The sequence below is a fragment of the Molothrus aeneus genome, chromosome 4 (genome assembly GCF_037042795.1).
Source record: "Molothrus aeneus isolate 106 chromosome 4, BPBGC_Maene_1.0, whole genome shotgun sequence".
NCBI lineage: Eukaryota > Metazoa > Chordata > Aves > Passeriformes > Icteridae > Molothrus > Molothrus aeneus.
This window is the reverse complement of record NC_089649.1, coordinates 67,742,639-67,761,730: the sequence shown is the minus strand read 5'-3', so window position 1 is coordinate 67,761,730 and position 19,092 is coordinate 67,742,639. Positions and strand designations below refer to the sequence as shown.

Genomic DNA, 19,092 nt, shown 5'->3' with positions numbered 1-19,092 from the left:
TACCCCCTTTTAGCCTTGTTTCAGCTTTAAGTCAACTGTATTGACCAAGGATTAAAATCCTGCAGCCTTCCCAGCAGTAATTCCCAGCCTTCAGGCCACAGAGGGAATGAAAGAACTGTGATAAATAATAACACAGAGCTGTGTTAAATAAAAAAAACCTCACTTTTAATTTCCCAGACCTTGAGGAGAAGGTGATAGTGTGAAGAACCTTGTAGGATTGAGACCAGGATGTTTCATTTTACGAGTGTGGGGATTTGGGTTCCACATTGTCCTCTGTGGGGTGAGCTGTCAGGAGCTGTAGTCAGGTTCTGTCTAAGAACAGCCTGGGTCCCAGAGCTGCTGTAGATACCACAAGTGCTTCATGTGTCTTCTATGTAGGCTGTGGCCACAGCTCTCTTCACAGAGAGCAGCAGACACAACTCTCTCCCAGGATTTTTCCTGGGGAAGGCAGTGAGAAGCTCAGAGAAGAAGAGAAAAGAATTCTTATCTCTGTTTACTGCTCTTGTTGTTTTGCACATGTGGAATGTGTTATAGAGATTGTTTACCCAAAGTGATTTGTTAATTGAGGTCCCCAGGGTGAGGTGAGAGATGAGAATTTGACTCCTGTTCTTAGAAGGCTGAGTTATTATTTCGTGATATTATATTATATTATAAGAAAAAGGGAAAGGAGACATCAGAAGGCTATGAATAAAAATATTCATATTTTTATTGTGAACAATAAAAACCTGTGACAGAGAGTCTGACACAGCTGGCTGTGATTGGCCATTAATTAAAAACAATTCCCCTGTTTTGATAAACACTCTCCAGGCCACATTCCAGAGGAGCAAAACATAGAGGAGCTGAGGCTTCTCATTTTCCCAGGAGAAGAAATCCTGGCAAAGGGATTTTTCACAAAATATGATGGTGACAGACACCGGTGAAAGTTGTTTTGGTTCCTTGGCCAGTTGGGTCATAGCTGTGTCCTGACTGTCTCAGGCAATGACAAGTTTTTATTTAGCATTCTTTAGTATAGTGTCTCTTTAATATGTAATTTAGTATAGTATTAGTGTAATATAGTATAGCTTAATAAAGCATTTGTTCAGCTTTCTGAATCATGGAGTTAATGCACATTATTCCCTACCTTGGGGTCACCCTGCATCAATAGTAGACAGCCTGCTGAGAGTTTATCTACAGAGCATACTTTGCATATGAGTTTGGTTGAAATATTTTTTTTCCAAGCAAATTCTTTATGATTAAAATTAACCATTAATCTAATTATCCAATTATAGTAGTGTGGTATTTTCGGGGTCCCTCATCGTGGGGAGGAAAGATGAATCTGACTGCATGTTCTTAGAAGGCTATATTATGCTATATTATGCTATACTAAAGAATAGAGAAAGGATACAGGCAGAAGGCTTAACAAGATACTAATTAAAAACTCGTGACCCTCTCCTCAGAGTCTGACACAGCCTGACCGTGATTGGTCATTAAGTTAAAACAATTCACATGAAACCAATCAAACATGCACCTGTTGCATAAACAATCTCCAAACCACATTTCAAAGCAGCAAAACACAAGAGAAAATATTGTTTTCCTTTTTCTCTGAGGCTTTTCAGCTTCCCAGGAGAAGAAATCCTGGCGAAGGGATTTTTCCCAAAATATGATGGTGACATAGTAGCACTCTCTTTAAATCCAAACAATTGCATTTACTTGCTTACTGTGCAAGCTAGTAAATCTGCCAGGATAACCTTTTTCCCCCCTTTCCTTTGCAGAAATTGTACCTTCTGATCAGAGGGTCCTGTTTGAATTGCCACATGCTGACGTGTCCCCGAGCCGTGGTTCACCTGCTGCTGAGCCAGATGAAGGTGCTGCAGAAAGGGCTGCTCCATGCTGTCCATGACCTCGAAATCATTCTCAACAGGGCAAGTACTGTGTGATGCTCCATCCCTTTTTTGGATGGTCTCACAGCTCTAAAGCTCTCTGCTAATTTCTCTTCTTGTGTTCCTTGTAGTTTATAGAGCAGTGTGCAGATGCAACAGGCTCAGAAATCGAGGAGGAGCTGAATCGCCACGTGCAGGAAATGTTACAGAGCTCTCAAACAAGAGATCGGTGCTCAAATGTAAGTACAGGCAGTGCTTCTCCTGAAATCCTGGGCTTTATCCTCTTAAAGAGTGATGTGCAGGACAAAGCCTGTCTTTGTAGGTGCTGGATTTTGTCCAGTTCTGAGCTGTGTTATGTTTAGAGGGCTTTTTGAGGGAAATGTCTGAAATTAAACTGAAAAAGGATTTTATTTCCCGTTAGTATAACTGTTGAAATTCTGGAAAACAGGGAAATGTCTGTGTAGAGAAATGTTTTAATGGTATAAATACTGTATTAAAATCTGTTACTGCTGTCAGTACACCACCTACAGATGTTGATACTTCTCTGTCTGATGCTCTGACTTTTGAGCTGCAGAGCACGTTTTGAGAACTCATGCATCCAGTAAACTTGCAGAATTAATTACGCTGACATTTTTAGGAAGACTTGTGTAATTGAATTCTAATTTCCATTTAAATGTAGTTTAATGTGCATGGTTAGTAAAGGTGAGTGATGAAGATACTTATAATCTAAGACCATTCAGGAGATTTGTTTATAAGCCAGTTTTAATTCCTTGATCACTTGTTTTAAAACTAAGCTTAAGCACTTTGAGCACTATGTAAATCATACATTCATGGGCTGTCAAAAGAAGTGGTTTTGTCATTTTTATACTTACCTAAATCATCATTAGAGAAAACTTTAAATTACAGTACTGACTTGAGAATTAAAGGCTTAATGGAATAAATTAAAAAAGGAGTATGGTGAGCACTGAGGGATGTGTCCCTCCAGCAAATGGGAAGATGATGAAAGAACACTACAGATCAAGGCATGAATTAATCAGTACATGGATGTGTGTGCATTGATACTAATAATATTCACGTTGTAATGTTATTTGTGTAACGTTTAGTGAATTCTTCATATAACATGTTTTAATTTATTTTTATTATATTCATTATTTTTAAGTTTTGGTTTGTTTTTTTTTTCTTTACCAGGTCAAAAATGTTTGTGAGTGTAGAAATAAACTGGTATCACAGTTCTGGAAAGCACACATGGCTTCAAAGAAATGCCCAAACTGCAAGTAAGTTTAACTACATGAGGAAGCTGGTTTCTAGTTAAATGCTGTGTTAATATTAACCTTGATCTGCTTGTCCTGTTTGGGTTTTTTTTTCTCTTTAAGATCCAGGAGATCACTGGTACGAAAGGAGCACAACAGCAAGCTGACAGTCACCTATCCTTCTACAGTGTACCATAAATCAGGACAGGAAGGCATTCTGGATGAAACAGCAGGTGGAATATTTGTCTTTTACTCAAATATGTTTGCACTTTTCCCCTGCATTTAAGGGGCACAGATTCTTAGCAGTGGCTGTGCACTTGGAACTCATTTATAAAAAATACTGATTATAACTAAACCAGTAAGCTCAGGAGTCAGAGAGAAAAATTCCATTAAATTTCTGTTTGAGAGCCTGTTGTGCTATTGCAGCTTTCTGTGTCAGGAAAAGAAGTACAACAGCATAATCTTTGTCAACTTTAGGGTGGTTTTGGGGCACTTCATTTTTGGCAGGTAGTTGATTTTCTGCTGGATTTTTTAAACAGAGCAACTACAGGTAAAATTAGGAGAAAGATTACCAACTTCAGAAAGAAAATCACATAATCCTAACTCTTGTGAGTGAATTTCTTCTTAAAGAGTAAAAGACAAAATAGAAAGTAGGTGGCACTTTCCAGGATTAATTAATTTGAATAAATTTGAACCTCCTTTTCCTTCTCGTATCCTTGATCCTTTACACAATGAGACGGAATTGAAGCAGACATTTATGTGTGTGATTTAGCTCTTAGGGAAGGTTTCCATACAGAATTTATTTTGTTTGCTACTCTATGATTTAAATGCTATATTAAATCTCTGGAGCTGTGGCTGAAGAAGCAAAGTGGGAAGTATGCTGTGTTCTGGGCTGGGATGGATCACACAGTTAGGTGCATTGTGCATAGCCTGTGCATGGTCAAGTCCCAAAAAGGAGTACCTTTAACCTTGGCATGGATGCATTTTTGTTTGAGGGATGGAAAGGTTTTCTGGGTGAATGGAGAATTGAACTTTCAGTGTGCAAAAATCTGCATTTCAGGACCTAAGCCAGAAGAGGAGTAGGAAACTGTCTGAGGTTGTGGGAGGATTGCTTTTCTTCGAGTTGTCGAAATTGAGAGCTAAAATCTCTGGCTTTGTTTGAAAATAATTGATCTTTTTGCTTTTTAGTAGCAAAACCATGTGTTTTCCTTCCTCTCCAAAGCAGAGGTAGCCCAGACTCTCACCTATAATAGGGATGGTGCTATTGTCTCCTTCAGTTTAGTATTTCATGGAAACCTTGATATCCACCTGAACCCCACTGAAAGCTTCCCCAGCTGCAGGCTGAGACTTGACTTGTGTTTTGGTCAGGGGATGAGATCTTTTGAACACTCTAAGCGAAAAAAAGCATAAACTTTAGATGTTAGAGTCTTATTTCTGTTACTTATATTCATATTCACTAGTCACAGAAATGGTTTCATTTTTACTTAATTTTACTTAATCATATTCCCAAAGCAAACATTTAAATGAAAATTTTGATGTAGATGTCAGCCAGTATATTTTGTATGTATATTTTGTATTTCCATTCCTTCTCTGAGCTGGAAACAGTACTGTAAGCAAAAAAAAAAAAAAACAAAACAAAAAAACCACCAAAAAACTTTCACAGTAATGTCTTGAGATTTTTTTTTTAAATGAATATTTTATTTTTATTTTATTTTTTACTTTTTAGGTATTGATGAAAGCCAGTTAGGGAAGAGAGGATACCTGACACCAATGACTGCCAAGGAATACATCCTGGCTCTGTGGAAGAATGAAGGTAATGGTTGTGAAGAGCAACATGACTTTATTTTCTGTACCATTTACTGGACAAATCTGCAAATCTTGCAGTATGAACTCCTTGTCAAATATTTGCCTTTTGCCTTAGGGGCTTCTGGCTGCAAAATAAGTTTTGTGACGGGAGGACTGGCAGCCAGTGAATGCAGAGACCTGGATTCAATTAACACTTTGATCATTTATTCTCAAATTGTGGCTCCTCACAAATCACAACAGTTGTTTGCAGAGACTGTGATTTCCTGTGGTGCTGCATCCCACAGTTACACTGGTTACAGACTGAGAATGGATTTATCAGCCTCTTTTTTGGGTTGCCTGTACTCTGAATCTGTCTGCACTTGCCAGGAGAAACCAAAGCACTTTTGTGAATCAGTCACAGTCAGCTGCTGGAACCTTTCTTCCTCTAGTTCTGCTTTCTCCATTTGCTATAATCTATATTTCTGTCCAGAGTTGTTCCTAAAATACCACGTATGTGACAAAAAAAAAAAAAAGAGTGGCAATTCTTTCTAAACTGTGTCTGAATGTTTTTATTTTAAAAAGGCTCAATAGTGTTAACTTAGCAGATTCTTTTGACTTGGTTGACCAAGGGCATCTGGGGGTTTGGATTCCCAAACAATAGCAATGAGAATGAGTTTTTATTTATTTTGTCTCTTTTTAGGTTTCTTTCTGCGTTATCTCTTCCCTGGGATGGATCCCCATGGGAGTTCAGAATTCAGTCCAGACATGTTTTTTCTAGATCTGCTTGTGGTTCCACCTTCAAGGTAAAATTTATCCTCCCAAAATCATGTAGAAATCACAGGATTTAGTGCACCTTTTGCAGGAGTTGGAGATCCAAACTCCTGTAATACAGACACTGGTCTGCTTAAGTGTCAATAGAGTGTTTAAATAATAAAAATTATACTAGTAGTTGATAAGTTCTATTGTAACTTCAAGTGAGTTTGTTAGAAGACTGAAATACTAATTATGGAAAAGATATATTTTAGTATTTTATATTTTAAAATATATTTTAGTATTTAGTATATACTTAGTATATTATAAGTATATAAAATATATTTTAAGTATATATTAATATAACATATACTGTATTAAATATATAGTATATATTTAGTGTATTTGTATTTAGTATTTTAGTATTTATATATATATTAGTATTTTAAATGAATATAGAATATTGTAACTGCACAATACTGATAGAATTTCTTGTTAAGAATTATTCCTCTTTTATGACTGTCCCAGTAGAATATATGAATTTTTAAATGCCCACTGTGAGCTTGGATTATTTTCCATGCACTGAAGATTTAGCTTAGAAAGTTTGAGGTTTTTCATGCTGCTTTTGAGTGGCTTTGATCCTCTGAGGTGATTTTGATTTGCTGTAGGTACCGTCCTGTAAATCGCCTCGGAGATCGCCTGTTCACAAACGGGCAGACTGTGAACCTGCAGGCTGTGATGAAAGATGCTCAGCTGATAAGGAAGCTCTTGGTTTTCATGGCCAAAGAACAGTGTCAGCCAATAAAGATTACAGAAGAATTTCAAACAGTAAGAGTTGCTGGTTGTCTTATTCTTTGCTTTTTTTGGATGGGTGGGTCGAGTTCAGGAAGGTTCCTGTTTAAGCTGTTCCTGTAACAGTTCTTGCCTGACCTGTTGGAATATCTGCTGATGGGCATATTCCATACCTTGTTTGGTTTTTTCCCTCTGCTCCTTTCTACCTGGTGCAAAGGGAAAAAACATATTGCTCAAATTCTTTTAGCCGTGGATTTTTGGTATTAGATTAATGTATGTGAGACATAATGGGCTCTTGTTTCTGGAGAATTAAATATGTACAGCACAAACAGTTCAGAATAAAACTTTGCCAGTGTTTCAGCACATGAAAAGGGAGATGATAAGTCACTTCAGTACACTTCAGTTTCTAAGCCTAGTGGAGCCAGTTGTGATTGTGTTTATTTTTTGACAGTTGATGTCTAAGTAGGACGTAAAACTTCACAAATAATATAGTTAGTAACAATATTTGTCTGCTTCTGACAGTTCACATAGTTGTATAGGTAAATAATAGTGTATGTCAGCTTGCCTCGTTCCATATTTGTTCATCAGTTGTATCATTGAGGGGTCTTTGACACTGGGCTCAGTTTCAGGGGAGCTTGATTTACATCTGCAGTGTAAAACATTTTGGCAACACTGTTAGTTACTCACAGTGTACACTAGATGGAGATCTGTTCTTAAAGCATTTGACTGGAGGTCAATGAAGTTTGGATGTGACTGGTTTAGTGGCTTTTAGACTGAAAACAAAGTGATGTAAGTGATAAAATCTCTTGGATTTACATTATTTTAATCTAAGAATAGGATTTTCTAGTTACAGTGATTCCTAACATGGACTGACTACCAGTGCAAAATAGTGGTGAATGTTTCTTTTGCTGTATTTAATACTGTAATCAATACTAAAACTTCAGCCTAATAAGTAGAAGATATTTTTTTGTTATGTCCAAGTTTCTAAGTTCTGTTTCTGCAGGAGACAGGAGAGGATAGTGAACCTCTGGACCGTTCTGTGCTGACAACAATTCCAGGACAGAGCATTGCAGACAAGCTGTACAACGCCTGGATACGCCTCCAGAGCCATGTCAACATTGTGTTTGATAGCGACATGGACAAGCTGATAACAGACAAATACCCTGGTATTCGTCAGGTGGGTAACAGCTGGAGTCTTGATTAAAAAAGAGAAGCTGATGATGTAAGAAAAAAGTGAACTATTTGTGGTTAGTACGTGGGCATTTTCATGCCACTCAGCATTGAAAGAATCCGTATGGTTTTCCATACTTGTCGCAATAGGACACAAAATGAACAACACGCACGAGCAGAGATGTCCAAGGTAAAAAGAGGGCAGTTTATTTCCAAACTCCAGTATTTATAGACTTTCAAAAGTGACCATGGACTGGAGGATGAAATTGCCACCTCTCCAACCACACTGGTCAAACCAACAGTCCATCAATTCTCTCCTCCTCCCGAAAGGAATGCAAAACAATCATTATTTACATGAAAAGTGTGCGAAAAACTCCATTACAAAAATGTAAATATGAGAAGGCTTAGAAGAACTTAAAAGAGCAGGGTGACACATGCTTGCAGGTCCTAATTGTCACCTTCTGTTTCCCAAGCTGTTGGAGAAGAAGGAAGGGCTGTTCCGCAAGCACATGATGGGGAAGCGCGTGGATTTCGCTGCTCGCTCCGTCATTTGTCCCGACATGTACATCGGGACCAACGAGATTGGCATCCCCATGGTGAGCATGAACAAAGGACTGAGTCCTCACTGCTGGCAGTTTGGCAGCAGTTTAAAATCTAGAGGGTTTCTGACTCGTCTGAGTTGTTTCCTGCCCAGTGTTAATAAGGAGGGAGCACTGGAGAGCAGGAGATTTTTACTGTTACAAAATGAGAACACCATATCTGAGAAAGAGGAGTTTAGAAAAGAAAGAAAAAGCTGTACTTGCTTTGTGGGATTAGGAATTGAAGTAAGTCTGTTCAAAAGTAGATCCTGTTCCTCCTATGGTCTTTGTATAAGGTATTTTTGAGGTATTGCAGTGCCAGGGTACCAGTTGTTGGTTTCTCTGGGTCTGGATTGAAGGCACTTGAGATGGTAGTTTCATGTTCAGATTCAGGTGTTTGTTATTTCTTATCAGTAAAACAGTCTCACTACTGTGAGTTCTGCAGCTTTTCATTAGCAAGGCACAAAATGACCAACAATCTTTTGTTACAGGGTCTTTTAAGACTAAACTATCCAATTAAGTGCTGACACCTGGATTATTTTCCTTTTAACCCAATAACTGATCCCACAGAGCCCACAATGCAGACTTTTCTGCCCAATTACAAAATGCCACCCAAACCCAGGAAGAAGAAGTGTGAAGAACAAACTCAGGATGACACTCTGTGCCCTCCATCTTGCTTCCATCCACAACATACTAAAAATCCCAAAACTTCAGTTTCTCCCCAAGTGATACACCTACACTACTCTCTATAATCTATTTCACACTTCTGTGGATTCCAGTCTATCTTGAGGTCTGGGAAACTTTCTCCATGGATGAGGGTGAAAGTCAGTGCTCCCCTGGGGGTCAGGGCATCCCAGAGCAGACAGAGAAACATTCCTGGTGCTCTGGGTTTCCACATTGCAGCCTTAAGAGAAGGCTGTGGTAATGTCACCAACTTCAACAATCCTTAAGGATTTTTAGCCACACCGAGATGACACCAAGCCTGAATTTGAGTTTTTCATTAATCTCGTCTTTGCAGAAAATAGTAAACTTGATGATAATGTGCTTTTTGTCTGTATTTGTTGGCTTATTTGCAGAATCTAAATCCATGATTGCTTTTTTTAATTGCTAATTGAGTTTCATACCACAGTAGAAAATTGTAAAAGGGACGTTGTTTCTATTCGTATGGTAGAGGATTTTAAAACAGAATTGTGTTTATTTGGCACTAGAGTAGACTGAGGAGGAGATGCATTCAAGAGCTTAAAGTACTTTATTCTTATATTTACTACTTAATTTTTGATGCTGTTTTTTTTTTTTTTTTAGTGTTTTTAAGATCTTAAGCCAAAATTGAACAGCATGTTACTTCTCTCCTCTTTTCCTTCCTGTCTAGGTATTTGCCACCAAACTGACCTACCCTCAGCCAGTCACTCCCTGGAATGTCAAAGAGCTGAGGCAGGCTGTCATCAATGGCCCCAAGGTGCACCCAGGGGCCTCCATGGTCATCAACGAGGACGGGTCTCGCACGGTGCTGAGCGCCACCAGCCTGACCCAGCGCGAGGCCATCGCCAAGCAGCTCCTCACCCCCTCCTCAGGGGCACCCCAGACAGGCCTGAAGATTGTGAGTATGGGCACAGCCCTCCTCCATCTCTGGTTCAGGGGGTAGGAATAAAAACATGGTACTTTTTCAAATTCTAAACCCTGTTTTTCCTTCTTTTACTTTCTTCTAATACGCAGTGTGTGGCATTCATTGTGCCAAGATGGAGATTATTCTCAGTGGTGGCCTTGGCAGTGCTGGCTTAGTTGGGCTCCATGATCTAAGAGGTCTTTTCCAACCTAATGATTCTATATCAGTTGTTTCTCCTCTGTGCTACACTTTAATCAACCTTTGAAACTTCTTAACTGTATCTCCATCCCTTACAAGAGCTGGAAAAGCACTATTTAGCTACTAGGGCAAAAGTTTTGGTGTTTATTAGTGTTTTCACATTGTTATGTATTACCTTGTCTCTCATAAAGGCTTAGCAGAGATTTAAAATTTAAGTCTGAGTATTTCTGTGATGTCAGTTCTTTCAGAACCTGTCACAGAGTTAAACATACCAGCATTTAGATTGTACAGACAATTTACAATGCTCTTGTTGATAATCACTTAAGTGGCTATTTGGATGTTACTAAAAGAAAAATTAAAATGAGACTGTTCTGAGAGACTCTGTTCTATATAAGGATATACTGTGTTGTACTCAGAGCTGAAATTAAGAGATTCTTGGTCTCTGCTTCACTTACTGAAAGCTGTTAATAGCAGTCCAGCTATTACTACCTTAGTCTAGGGTGTCCAGGGCTGGGTATTTTGTGGGAGGTATCAATTCAGCCCAGTGGGCTTTGGATGAAGAGCTGATTGATTTGATCACTGTGGTTTGGGGGAGTTAATGGGGAGTGGTTGTTTGGTGGAGAGCAGGGGGCATTCAGGGGCAAACAGTCTTGATTCTCTCTGAGTTTTACACAAAGCACGAATACCAGAAAGAAGATGTTTTGGAGGACATGGTCTCAAGCTACATCAGGGAAGGTATAGGTTGGATATTAGGAAAAAAAAATTTACCAAAATAATAATAAAGTACTGGAATGCTCTTCCCGGGGTAGGTGGTAGAATTACCATCTCTGGATGTGTTTAAAAAACGACTGGACATGGCACTGGGTGCTACAGTCTGGTTGAGGTGTGAGGGCATGGGTTGGACTCGATCTTAGAGTATTAAATATTAGACCCCGAATGTTTCCGGGTGTGTCCTGCCTGGCTTCGTCTGGCCTCGGTGCTGGACCAAAGGCTGCAGCTGTGGTGTTTTTCACCACAGAGATACCTTTGGCTGGCTGGGCACTCAGAACAAATCCAGGCAAAATAGGAACTCAGTTTACCTTTGGTGGAAAAGGTTCAGACGACGGTGAAGAGAAAAGAAGCGGGTTCTGCCGTAGAGCTTAAATCCAGAGTTTTATTTCAGCGTGGTAGACTTCTGAATGTGGTAACAGCTCTCAGACAGACACACTGACTGCATGGTCTCGTGTCCTTTTAAGCCCCGGGGACAGGGGGAGGGGAGGGACAGGTGAGGGCCAACCAGGTGTGAGGAGGGGAAGGCTCAGGGGATATACAGGCCAATGAGCCCCGACCTGTGGGCATCTTTTGAAATTCTGCCAACCCTACGAGGCCTTGCTGGAATGTTAAGATTGATGGACAGCTCTTAGGCAGGAGGGCAAAAGGGGGAGGGTGAAAGGCTGGCGCACCTGAGGGGGCTGGGTCAAACAGGAAACCGCACCGCAACATCAGAGGTCTCTTCCAAGCTCACGATTCTGCGATTCTGTGATCTGTGTGTGTGTTTAAAGCTCAGTCAGTCCCTTCTGAGGCACTGATTGGCATTGGCAGCACCCCAATGTCTGTGGCAGGTGTGTCGGCACATCAGGAACGGCGACGTGCTGCTGCTGAACCGGCAGCCCACGCTGCACCGGCCGTCCATCCAGGCGCACCGCGCCCGCATCCTGCCCGCCGAGAAGGTGCTCAGGCTGCACTACGCCAACTGCAAGGCTTACAACGCTGACTTCGACGGGGATGAAATGAATGCCCACTTCCCACAGAGTGAGCTGGGCAGGGCAGAGGCCTACACCTTGGCCATCACTGATAAACAGTACCTGGTGCCAAAGGCAAGTACAGCTGCCAGATAAGTTTATTTCTAGATGGAATTGCTTTTGTTTGTTTTGTCTAATGATAAATGGGATCATTTTTTATTTCTGTGTTCTTTCTCCACGTGTGGTTCTGTTCCTCTAAAGAAGGCCCAGCCCATCCAATCTTGTTCCTTTGAGTGTCAGAAGAGATTCAGTAGAGTTATGCTGTAATGAGTTCTTTACAAATTACTTAAGTGTTTTATCCAGGGGCAATAATTCTGGGAGCTGCAGGCACACAACTTATTAACCCCACCACCACCACCTTTTTCTTGTTCCCTCTTTAGGATGGGAAGCCACTTCCTGGCTTGATCCAGGACCACATGGTTTCTGGAGTCAGCATGACACTGCGGGGCTGCTTTTTCACCAGAGAGCAGTACATGGAGCTGGTGTACCGAGGGCTCACAGACAAAAAAGGGAGAATTAAAACCTTTCCTCCAGCCATTATGAAGCCACAACGATTATGGACAGGAAAGCAGGTAGTTTATCATTTACTGGGCTAAAGAATGCTGGTGGTTTTAAAGTAAGCAGAATGCTAATAATAAACCAGTGCTGCCAAGTGTTTGAAGGCCAGATCCCATTAACACCATGTAGGTTTTGGTGTGTGTTTCTGAGCTGTAAAACCCAACAGACAGCTTTTTTTTTTCTTTTAATAATTTTAATATATTTAAGTATTGGAAAAATCTTTGCTGTTTTATATTTCTGAATAATTACACATCTCAGCTCACTGTTCCTTCAGAGGGTAGAGTAGCAGGAGGATATTCCTGCCTTGTGAGACTTCCAAGCTTTCAAAACTTTGCTGTCAGTGGAAAGAATACATGCAGGATGTTGCTTTTCTCATTCATGCCAGATTTTTTAATGTTGAGAAGCTATTATACAAAAAAAAAAATAATTCCTGCCCCTCATCCTGCTTCTTTATAGGTTGTTTCCACATTGTTAATAAACATCATTCCAGACAACCATGCTCCACTGAATTTGACTGGGAAAGCAAAAATTGGTGGGAGAGCCTGGGTAAAGGGACCTGCAAAAGGATGTGTGAATCTTGATTCAATGTGTGAATCTCAGGTATGCAGCAACTCTGGGGGTTGGGCTGGGCTGTGTTCTATTAAAATTGTGTGTACTGTAAAGGAATGGGAAGGGAGCAAGGCAGATGGCAAAGTTAGAAGCAGATATTTGGCAACAGCTGCTGCCAGAAGTGGCTGATTGAAGGATAGGCCAGGGAGTCAGGAAAAATGCTCTGTGGTCCTGACTTAGGTAGATTCCACCTGGTTTTGTTAGACCATGTGTCTTCATTGTCAGACTTTATAGGTGGAAAAATGCAGGTGGTGTTAGAAGTTTCATTTCTGCTACAAATTCTGAAAGTACAGATAATCTGACCACATTTACCCATGCACCAACATGTAAGCTTTTTAAACTTACAAAAACCAATTTAAACCAATTTTCACATAGATTGCATGGAAAACCTGTTGAGGTCATACTACCATTAAAATTTCTGTTTTCCTGATTCAAAACTGTGTTTTGTTTTTCAGGTTATTATCAGAGATGGGGAGTTACTGTGTGGAGTCCTGGACAAAGCTCACTTTGGCAGCTCTGCCTATGGGCTGGTGCACTGCTGCTATGAGATCTATGGGGGTGAAACCAGTGGCAAGGTGCTGACGTGTCTGGGGCGCCTCTTCACTGCCTACCTGCAGCTCTACAGGGGCTTCACCATGGGTGAGTGCCTGCAGCACCTCCTGAGGTCTAAACCACTCATGTTGGGCATAATACATGCTAATTCTGTGAGTGGAATTCTGCAAGACTGCCCTTGAGTGGGAAAGCTGCCAGCCAGCCTTTTTTTGTTCTTGTTTTTTGTTTTTGATCTAGATGGCCTTCTAAGTATAAAAAGAAGGTATAATCCAACCATTTCTCTTTTCTGTCCTGCCTAGCCAAAGTGTACACAGTTAATATGTCCTGTGTGGAAATTTTGTTTAGATCAAAACCTCATGTTTTGCTTCTCTGAAAAGTAATTATTGCTTAGAAAGCAGAACAGCTGACAGAACAAGATGAAAGAACTTCAAGGGCTTGGTGATCAAGCCTTGCACATCACATTTTAGTGTAAAACTTTTAGTCAATGAGTTTGAAAAGCTTTTATTACAGGTTTTTAAACTTATATAAGAGTTATGGAGACACAGTCAGCAGTAGTGAGGGACCAACACAGGGGTATCTTTTGGAGTGAGGAAGGTGACTGATTACAGGACTCCTGAGAGCCCGGGTGCAGAAAGGCTAGATAGGAAAAGATAACTAGCCTGGGACCCCTGGGCAGTTAAAACATCAGAAGAGAAGTGAGACTGGAGCAGGAGTTTGGGATTTGATGTTTGACACAGACATTTTAGTGACCATTTTAGTGTCTCTGGCAGGACTCCTCACAAACAGCTCACAGGAGTTCAGGTTCCAGTGTTGAATCTGTTCCCTGGTCCTGTCATCTCAAGGATCTGTATTTTTAATTTATCTTTTTTTTAAAAGCTAAGAAATGCCAGATTGTGAAAAGTTCAACTAATAGCAAGTTTGATGTGGATGGAAGGAAAAAAGCAGTTTGATGTGGCTGGTCCATAAAGCATTAGTTTGTGCAAATGCACCAACTAAGATTTTTTAGAGACTGTTGAGGTTAAGACTCCTTAAATTAGGGAGTTGATTTTACACCCTTACTGCTTAGTTGATGTTGCTCTCTTTTTTTTTCTTCTATGGCTTACAGCTTCTCTATCCAGAAATGACTCAAACTTTTTTCTTCTTGTCAAACTGCAGGCCCTGAGTCTAACCATCTTTATAACTTCAGTTGTGACTTTCTTTCCCAGCTCTTCACTCAAAATCCCTGACATCAAATGTGGTTCCTTCCTTGATTTTTTTTCAGTTCTGTCTCTCCTCTTTAACAGGGATTGAAGATATTTTGGTTAAACGTGATGCAGACCACAAAAGAAAAAAAATCATTGAAAGGTCAAGGCAGAGTGGTATTGAAGTAAGTCTGTTTTGCAGATTTATTTTTTCTCCCATAATGCAAAATTTTTGAAATACTGCCTTATTCAATCATGCCTGCTTAACACCTAAATATTCCTATATTTTACTTTCAGGCTGTTAGAGCTGCTCTTAATTTGCCAGAAACAGCATCATGTGAGGAGGTCCAAGGGAAGTGGCAGGATGCCCATCTCTGCAAAGACCAGAGGGATTTTAACATGGTTGATATGAAATTTAAGGAGGAAGTGAACAATTACAACAATGAAGTCAACAAGGTTGGCATTGAGTAATCTGTGCATACTAATCTTGTTTCACTTTCTTATTAAGATAATTAATGTGGATGGGCTGTGCCTGACTCTTCTGCAGGCTGAAGCTTTCCATCTGACCCCAGCCTGGGGCTCCAGATGCTGCCTCTCCTCCTCAGCCTTGTCCTCCCTGAGTGAGAAGACAAATTGAAGTTATAAATAGGACTGTTTGTGATTACTCATTGTTTCACTTTGTTAAAGCCTTCCACAGGAATTTCTTGGGTTTATTGTTTTATGAATAATGTTTGGTTTTGTTCCCTTCACTCCCCCACACTCCTTTTGTTCCCTTCACTCCTCTGTAGGTTTGCATGCCCCTTGGTCTCCACAGGAGCTTTCCAGAGAACAATTTGCAGTTGATGGTACAGTCAGGAGCCAAAGGATCCACTGTAAACACAATGCAGGTAATGCAATAACCAGAAAATGCTTAGCAGCTCTGTGTGCTGCTGTGGTGTGTCCTAGAATATAATCTGTTGGGAAGCTCTTGTGGGGATATCTGATACCAGAGCAAGGTTTTCATTCTGGACTTTGGCATGGAAAAATGCTAGAAGAATGTAATAAAGACCTCAGTGGGTGATGGAAGAGAGTCAGTGTTTATTATAACCTATTTTTGAATCACTCCTCAGTGCATGAGGGTTTATTGAAATAGCAGAACTGCTTTTGAGAAGGAATGCTGCAGTTTATACAAACAAACCTAGTGTAGGAGAAATAACTTCTCCTGGCCTCTGTTGGAGACTGACCCTCTTCTTCTTCAACTTCTGAATAGGAACAACATAATCTTTGGTTTTGGTAGAAGTGGAAGGATACATTTTCATTTTACATTTGCAACACAGACACCAAGCTAGAGACACTATAAAAATGCCATCTAAAATGGAGAGAACAACCACAGCTCAAAAGAGAGAGCATTTTGGGTTGAGGTTTTTGTTCTGTTTTTAGTACAATGCTGAGAGGTGGTGAGAGTAATGTAGGGACCTAAAAAATATCTACAGTATTTTTAGTTTCACATTTCTGTGTTAAAATAAAGATACAGAATGAGATACTGAGGTAATGTTGAGGATGAGTCAGGGTACTGGAATAATTTTAAAAAACCAGGTGAGATCTCCATGCCTTTTCTGCCCCTCAGTATCTGGAACATTTCATGAACAACTCCACATGGAGCTACAGAGCATTTACTGAACATTTGACCTTTTTTTACTGTAATTTTCAAGAATAATCACTAAGCTCATGTGAACAAAAAGCTGGATGGAAAAGTGATGTTTCCTTTTTTCCTGCCCACATTTAGATTTCTTGTTTGCTGGGCCAGATTGAGCTGGAAGGCCGAAGACCCCCACTGATGGCATCTGGCAAATCACTGCCATGTTTCCAGCCTTATGACTTTTCCCCTAGCTCAGGAGGATTTGTGACTGGCAGATTTCTCACTGGGATCAAACCTTCTGTAAGTTTAAGACTGCTTGTGTTGATACTGAAGTTCATTTAAGTCTTGGTATTTTAATAAAGGGTATCTGCAATTATAGATAAATGGACTTTGTTCATCCTGGTTTCATATGAAGCTTTTGAGGAAGAACATAAATTGCCAGTGTTGATGCACTTCTTAGCAGAATGCTGATGGTATTGTGCTTGTGTTTAGGAGTTCTTCTTTCACTGCATGGCTGGCAGGGAAGGTCTTGTGGATACAGCTGTCAAAACCAGCCGTTCTGGGTACCTGCAAAGGTAAGGGGCCTGCTTTACAACTGGAGCCTTTAAAAGCTCCTTTTGTTGGTTGGTTGATTTTTCTCTTTTTTTCTGAGAAAGTTCTGTAGACTCTTAAGTGCCTGCATTGCTTAGATTAACTTCACTGTATTTGATTTTTACAAAATAGTCTGAATGCTGTTTGTTGTAAGTACAATTTTCTAGAGATCAACTAGCACAATGCTGAATGCTGTTTGTTGTAAGTTCAATTTTCTAGATCAACTAGAACATTATCATTTCAAATTCACCTCTGGCACATAACAGCAGCAGCTTCTCCTTTTGCAGAAATCATTGTTTTGGTACAAATATAGATAGGTGCACAAGTTCCAGGCAGCTCTCGTTTTTCTTGGCCACATTGAGAGGCTCTTGTCTTTAGTCAAGCAACACCTCCAGCATCTATAGAAGAAAATGGAATTTTTTAATTGTGTCAGAGGGTAGTGAGGAGTTCTAAAGGAGGGGTGCCCCTTTCAGAAAACTGTTAAAGCATGACAGCAGAAATGAAGAGTAATTTACTGTTTCATTTTAAGTCAGATCAGTCCAAGGAAGCTGGAGGGAGCAGCATGCTGAAAGCTTTACAAATTTAGCATTTCACATGAGTGTTGTGTCTATAAGATTTTGGCTTCCAGAATTCCTGACCAGCCCTTAAGTACACTTAAGATGTTGATGAAAACAGTGGGTTTTGTGTTAGAATTGTATCATTCTTGTTGCTTTGTAGCCTCTTAACAGCATTTTTCTTCTCTTGTGTTTTTTTCCCATTTTTCCCCCTCTGGAATAGGTGTATCATAAAACATTTGGAAGGACTGGTCGTTCAGTATGACCTGACTGTACGAGACAGCGATGGCAGCGTGGTGCAGTTTCTGTATGGAGAAGATGGGCTTGATATCCCTAAAACTCAGTTCTTACAGCCTGAGCAGTTTCCTTTCATTGCAGAAAACTATGAGGTAGAACACCCTAATCTTAAGTATTTGTGAGGGGTGAAGGGGAGACTGAAACACATGGTTAACATCTGGCACATCTGTCAGGGATCCAGTGGCAACACTTGTTTGTCTCAGTTACTTTCAGACTAATGCACAGTTTTATATGCCATTGTATTCAAAATATGGAAGCAGTCTGAAGTCTGCAGCATGATTTAAGCATCTCAATTTCATCAGAGCACCAAGCACTGTCTGTTCTAACTCTGCACTTGAATTAAACAAAGATGACTTCACTTTTCAGTCTGTCAAGTTTGATTAACTTTTACCAGTATCACCACTCCTTATTATAGAGTGGTGATAATAACATAAAGTTGTAAAGGTTTTGTCTCAGTTGGGTTGAAAACCAAATTTGAAAATTGCTTTACAGCAATGACAGCAAATGACCTTCTCAGTTTGCTTTGCCTTTTCTGGTACAGTGGGGATAGAGAAAAGAATAATCATAGAAATTACTTTCTTACAGGTAATCCAGAAGACAAACCATCTGGATGAAGCTTTAGCAAGGATGGAGTCTCACCAAGCTAAGCAGCAGTTCAAAGCCATCAAAAAGTGGCGAGCCAGACACCAAAACTCTGTGCAAAGAGAAGGAGGATTTCTGTTGTTTTCCCAAAAGAAATTGGCAAGTTTGAAAGCACAGCTTCCAGGAGGTGAAATAAAGAATGGAAGAGATCCTGCTACTTTACAGGTAACACAGAGGCAGTTGAACTGACCAAACCCTTCAAAAGAAGTTACAGAATTCAGTATCTTTTGTTTAATTGCTCTGTGAATTCCAAAGTGTTTCACAGTCTGACTAAACAAGTTGCCTTTTAAAGGAATCTTGTCAACTATGTGAGTGATAGCTGAGATTTATTCAAGTCTGAGGGCCCTAGTGCTAGGGAAGGGACTAAAAACTGAGATAAATGTGTTGTTAGGTCATGTTTGTGAATGGTTTGGAGGAGTTGTTTCTGTTTATTGGTGGGTTATTTGGTTTTTTCATGTACACAAAGTAAATCTCTCTTGTATGGACAGCTGTCTGCTGGCTGGATGAGAGCCTGTTTGAATACCAAAGATCAGAGAGCTGAGCCAGCCCTGCCTAGTTTTTCCAAAAAAATACTCCTGCTAAAGCCTCTTGTCCATCACAGCACTGGTCTCTATGGCATGGCTTCTAAGGAGGATGGTGTGTGGACACAGAATTCAGACAGGTCCTGCTTCACAGCCTTGCTGTCACAAGGAATTAATTTATCCTGCTGGTACTTGGGCAGTTA

The 19,092-nt window shown here is 40.2% G+C and overlaps 1 protein-coding gene across 1 annotated transcript in view; it reads left to right on the top strand.

Moving 5' to 3' along the window:
- Positions 1 to 19,092, top strand: part of POLR1A (RNA polymerase I subunit A) — a 33,299-nt gene that overhangs the window by 1,928 nt on the left and 12,279 nt on the right. The window contains exons 3-23 of the mRNA XM_066549236.1: positions 1,752 to 1,901; positions 1,991 to 2,098; positions 3,048 to 3,133; positions 3,233 to 3,342; positions 4,836 to 4,922; positions 5,595 to 5,697; positions 6,313 to 6,472; positions 7,440 to 7,613; positions 8,080 to 8,202; positions 9,554 to 9,781; positions 11,587 to 11,841; positions 12,147 to 12,338; positions 12,781 to 12,924; positions 13,389 to 13,572; positions 14,769 to 14,851; positions 14,964 to 15,122; positions 15,455 to 15,553; positions 16,432 to 16,584; positions 16,777 to 16,859; positions 17,653 to 17,818; positions 18,312 to 18,533. Of these exons, the coding sequence (XP_066405333.1) occupies positions 1,752 to 1,901; positions 1,991 to 2,098; positions 3,048 to 3,133; positions 3,233 to 3,342; positions 4,836 to 4,922; positions 5,595 to 5,697; positions 6,313 to 6,472; positions 7,440 to 7,613; positions 8,080 to 8,202; positions 9,554 to 9,781; positions 11,587 to 11,841; positions 12,147 to 12,338; positions 12,781 to 12,924; positions 13,389 to 13,572; positions 14,769 to 14,851; positions 14,964 to 15,122; positions 15,455 to 15,553; positions 16,432 to 16,584; positions 16,777 to 16,859; positions 17,653 to 17,818; positions 18,312 to 18,533 (3,069 nt within the window). The remainder of the gene's footprint in view (positions 1 to 1,751; positions 1,902 to 1,990; positions 2,099 to 3,047; positions 3,134 to 3,232; positions 3,343 to 4,835; positions 4,923 to 5,594; positions 5,698 to 6,312; positions 6,473 to 7,439; positions 7,614 to 8,079; positions 8,203 to 9,553; positions 9,782 to 11,586; positions 11,842 to 12,146; positions 12,339 to 12,780; positions 12,925 to 13,388; positions 13,573 to 14,768; positions 14,852 to 14,963; positions 15,123 to 15,454; positions 15,554 to 16,431; positions 16,585 to 16,776; positions 16,860 to 17,652; positions 17,819 to 18,311; positions 18,534 to 19,092) is intronic.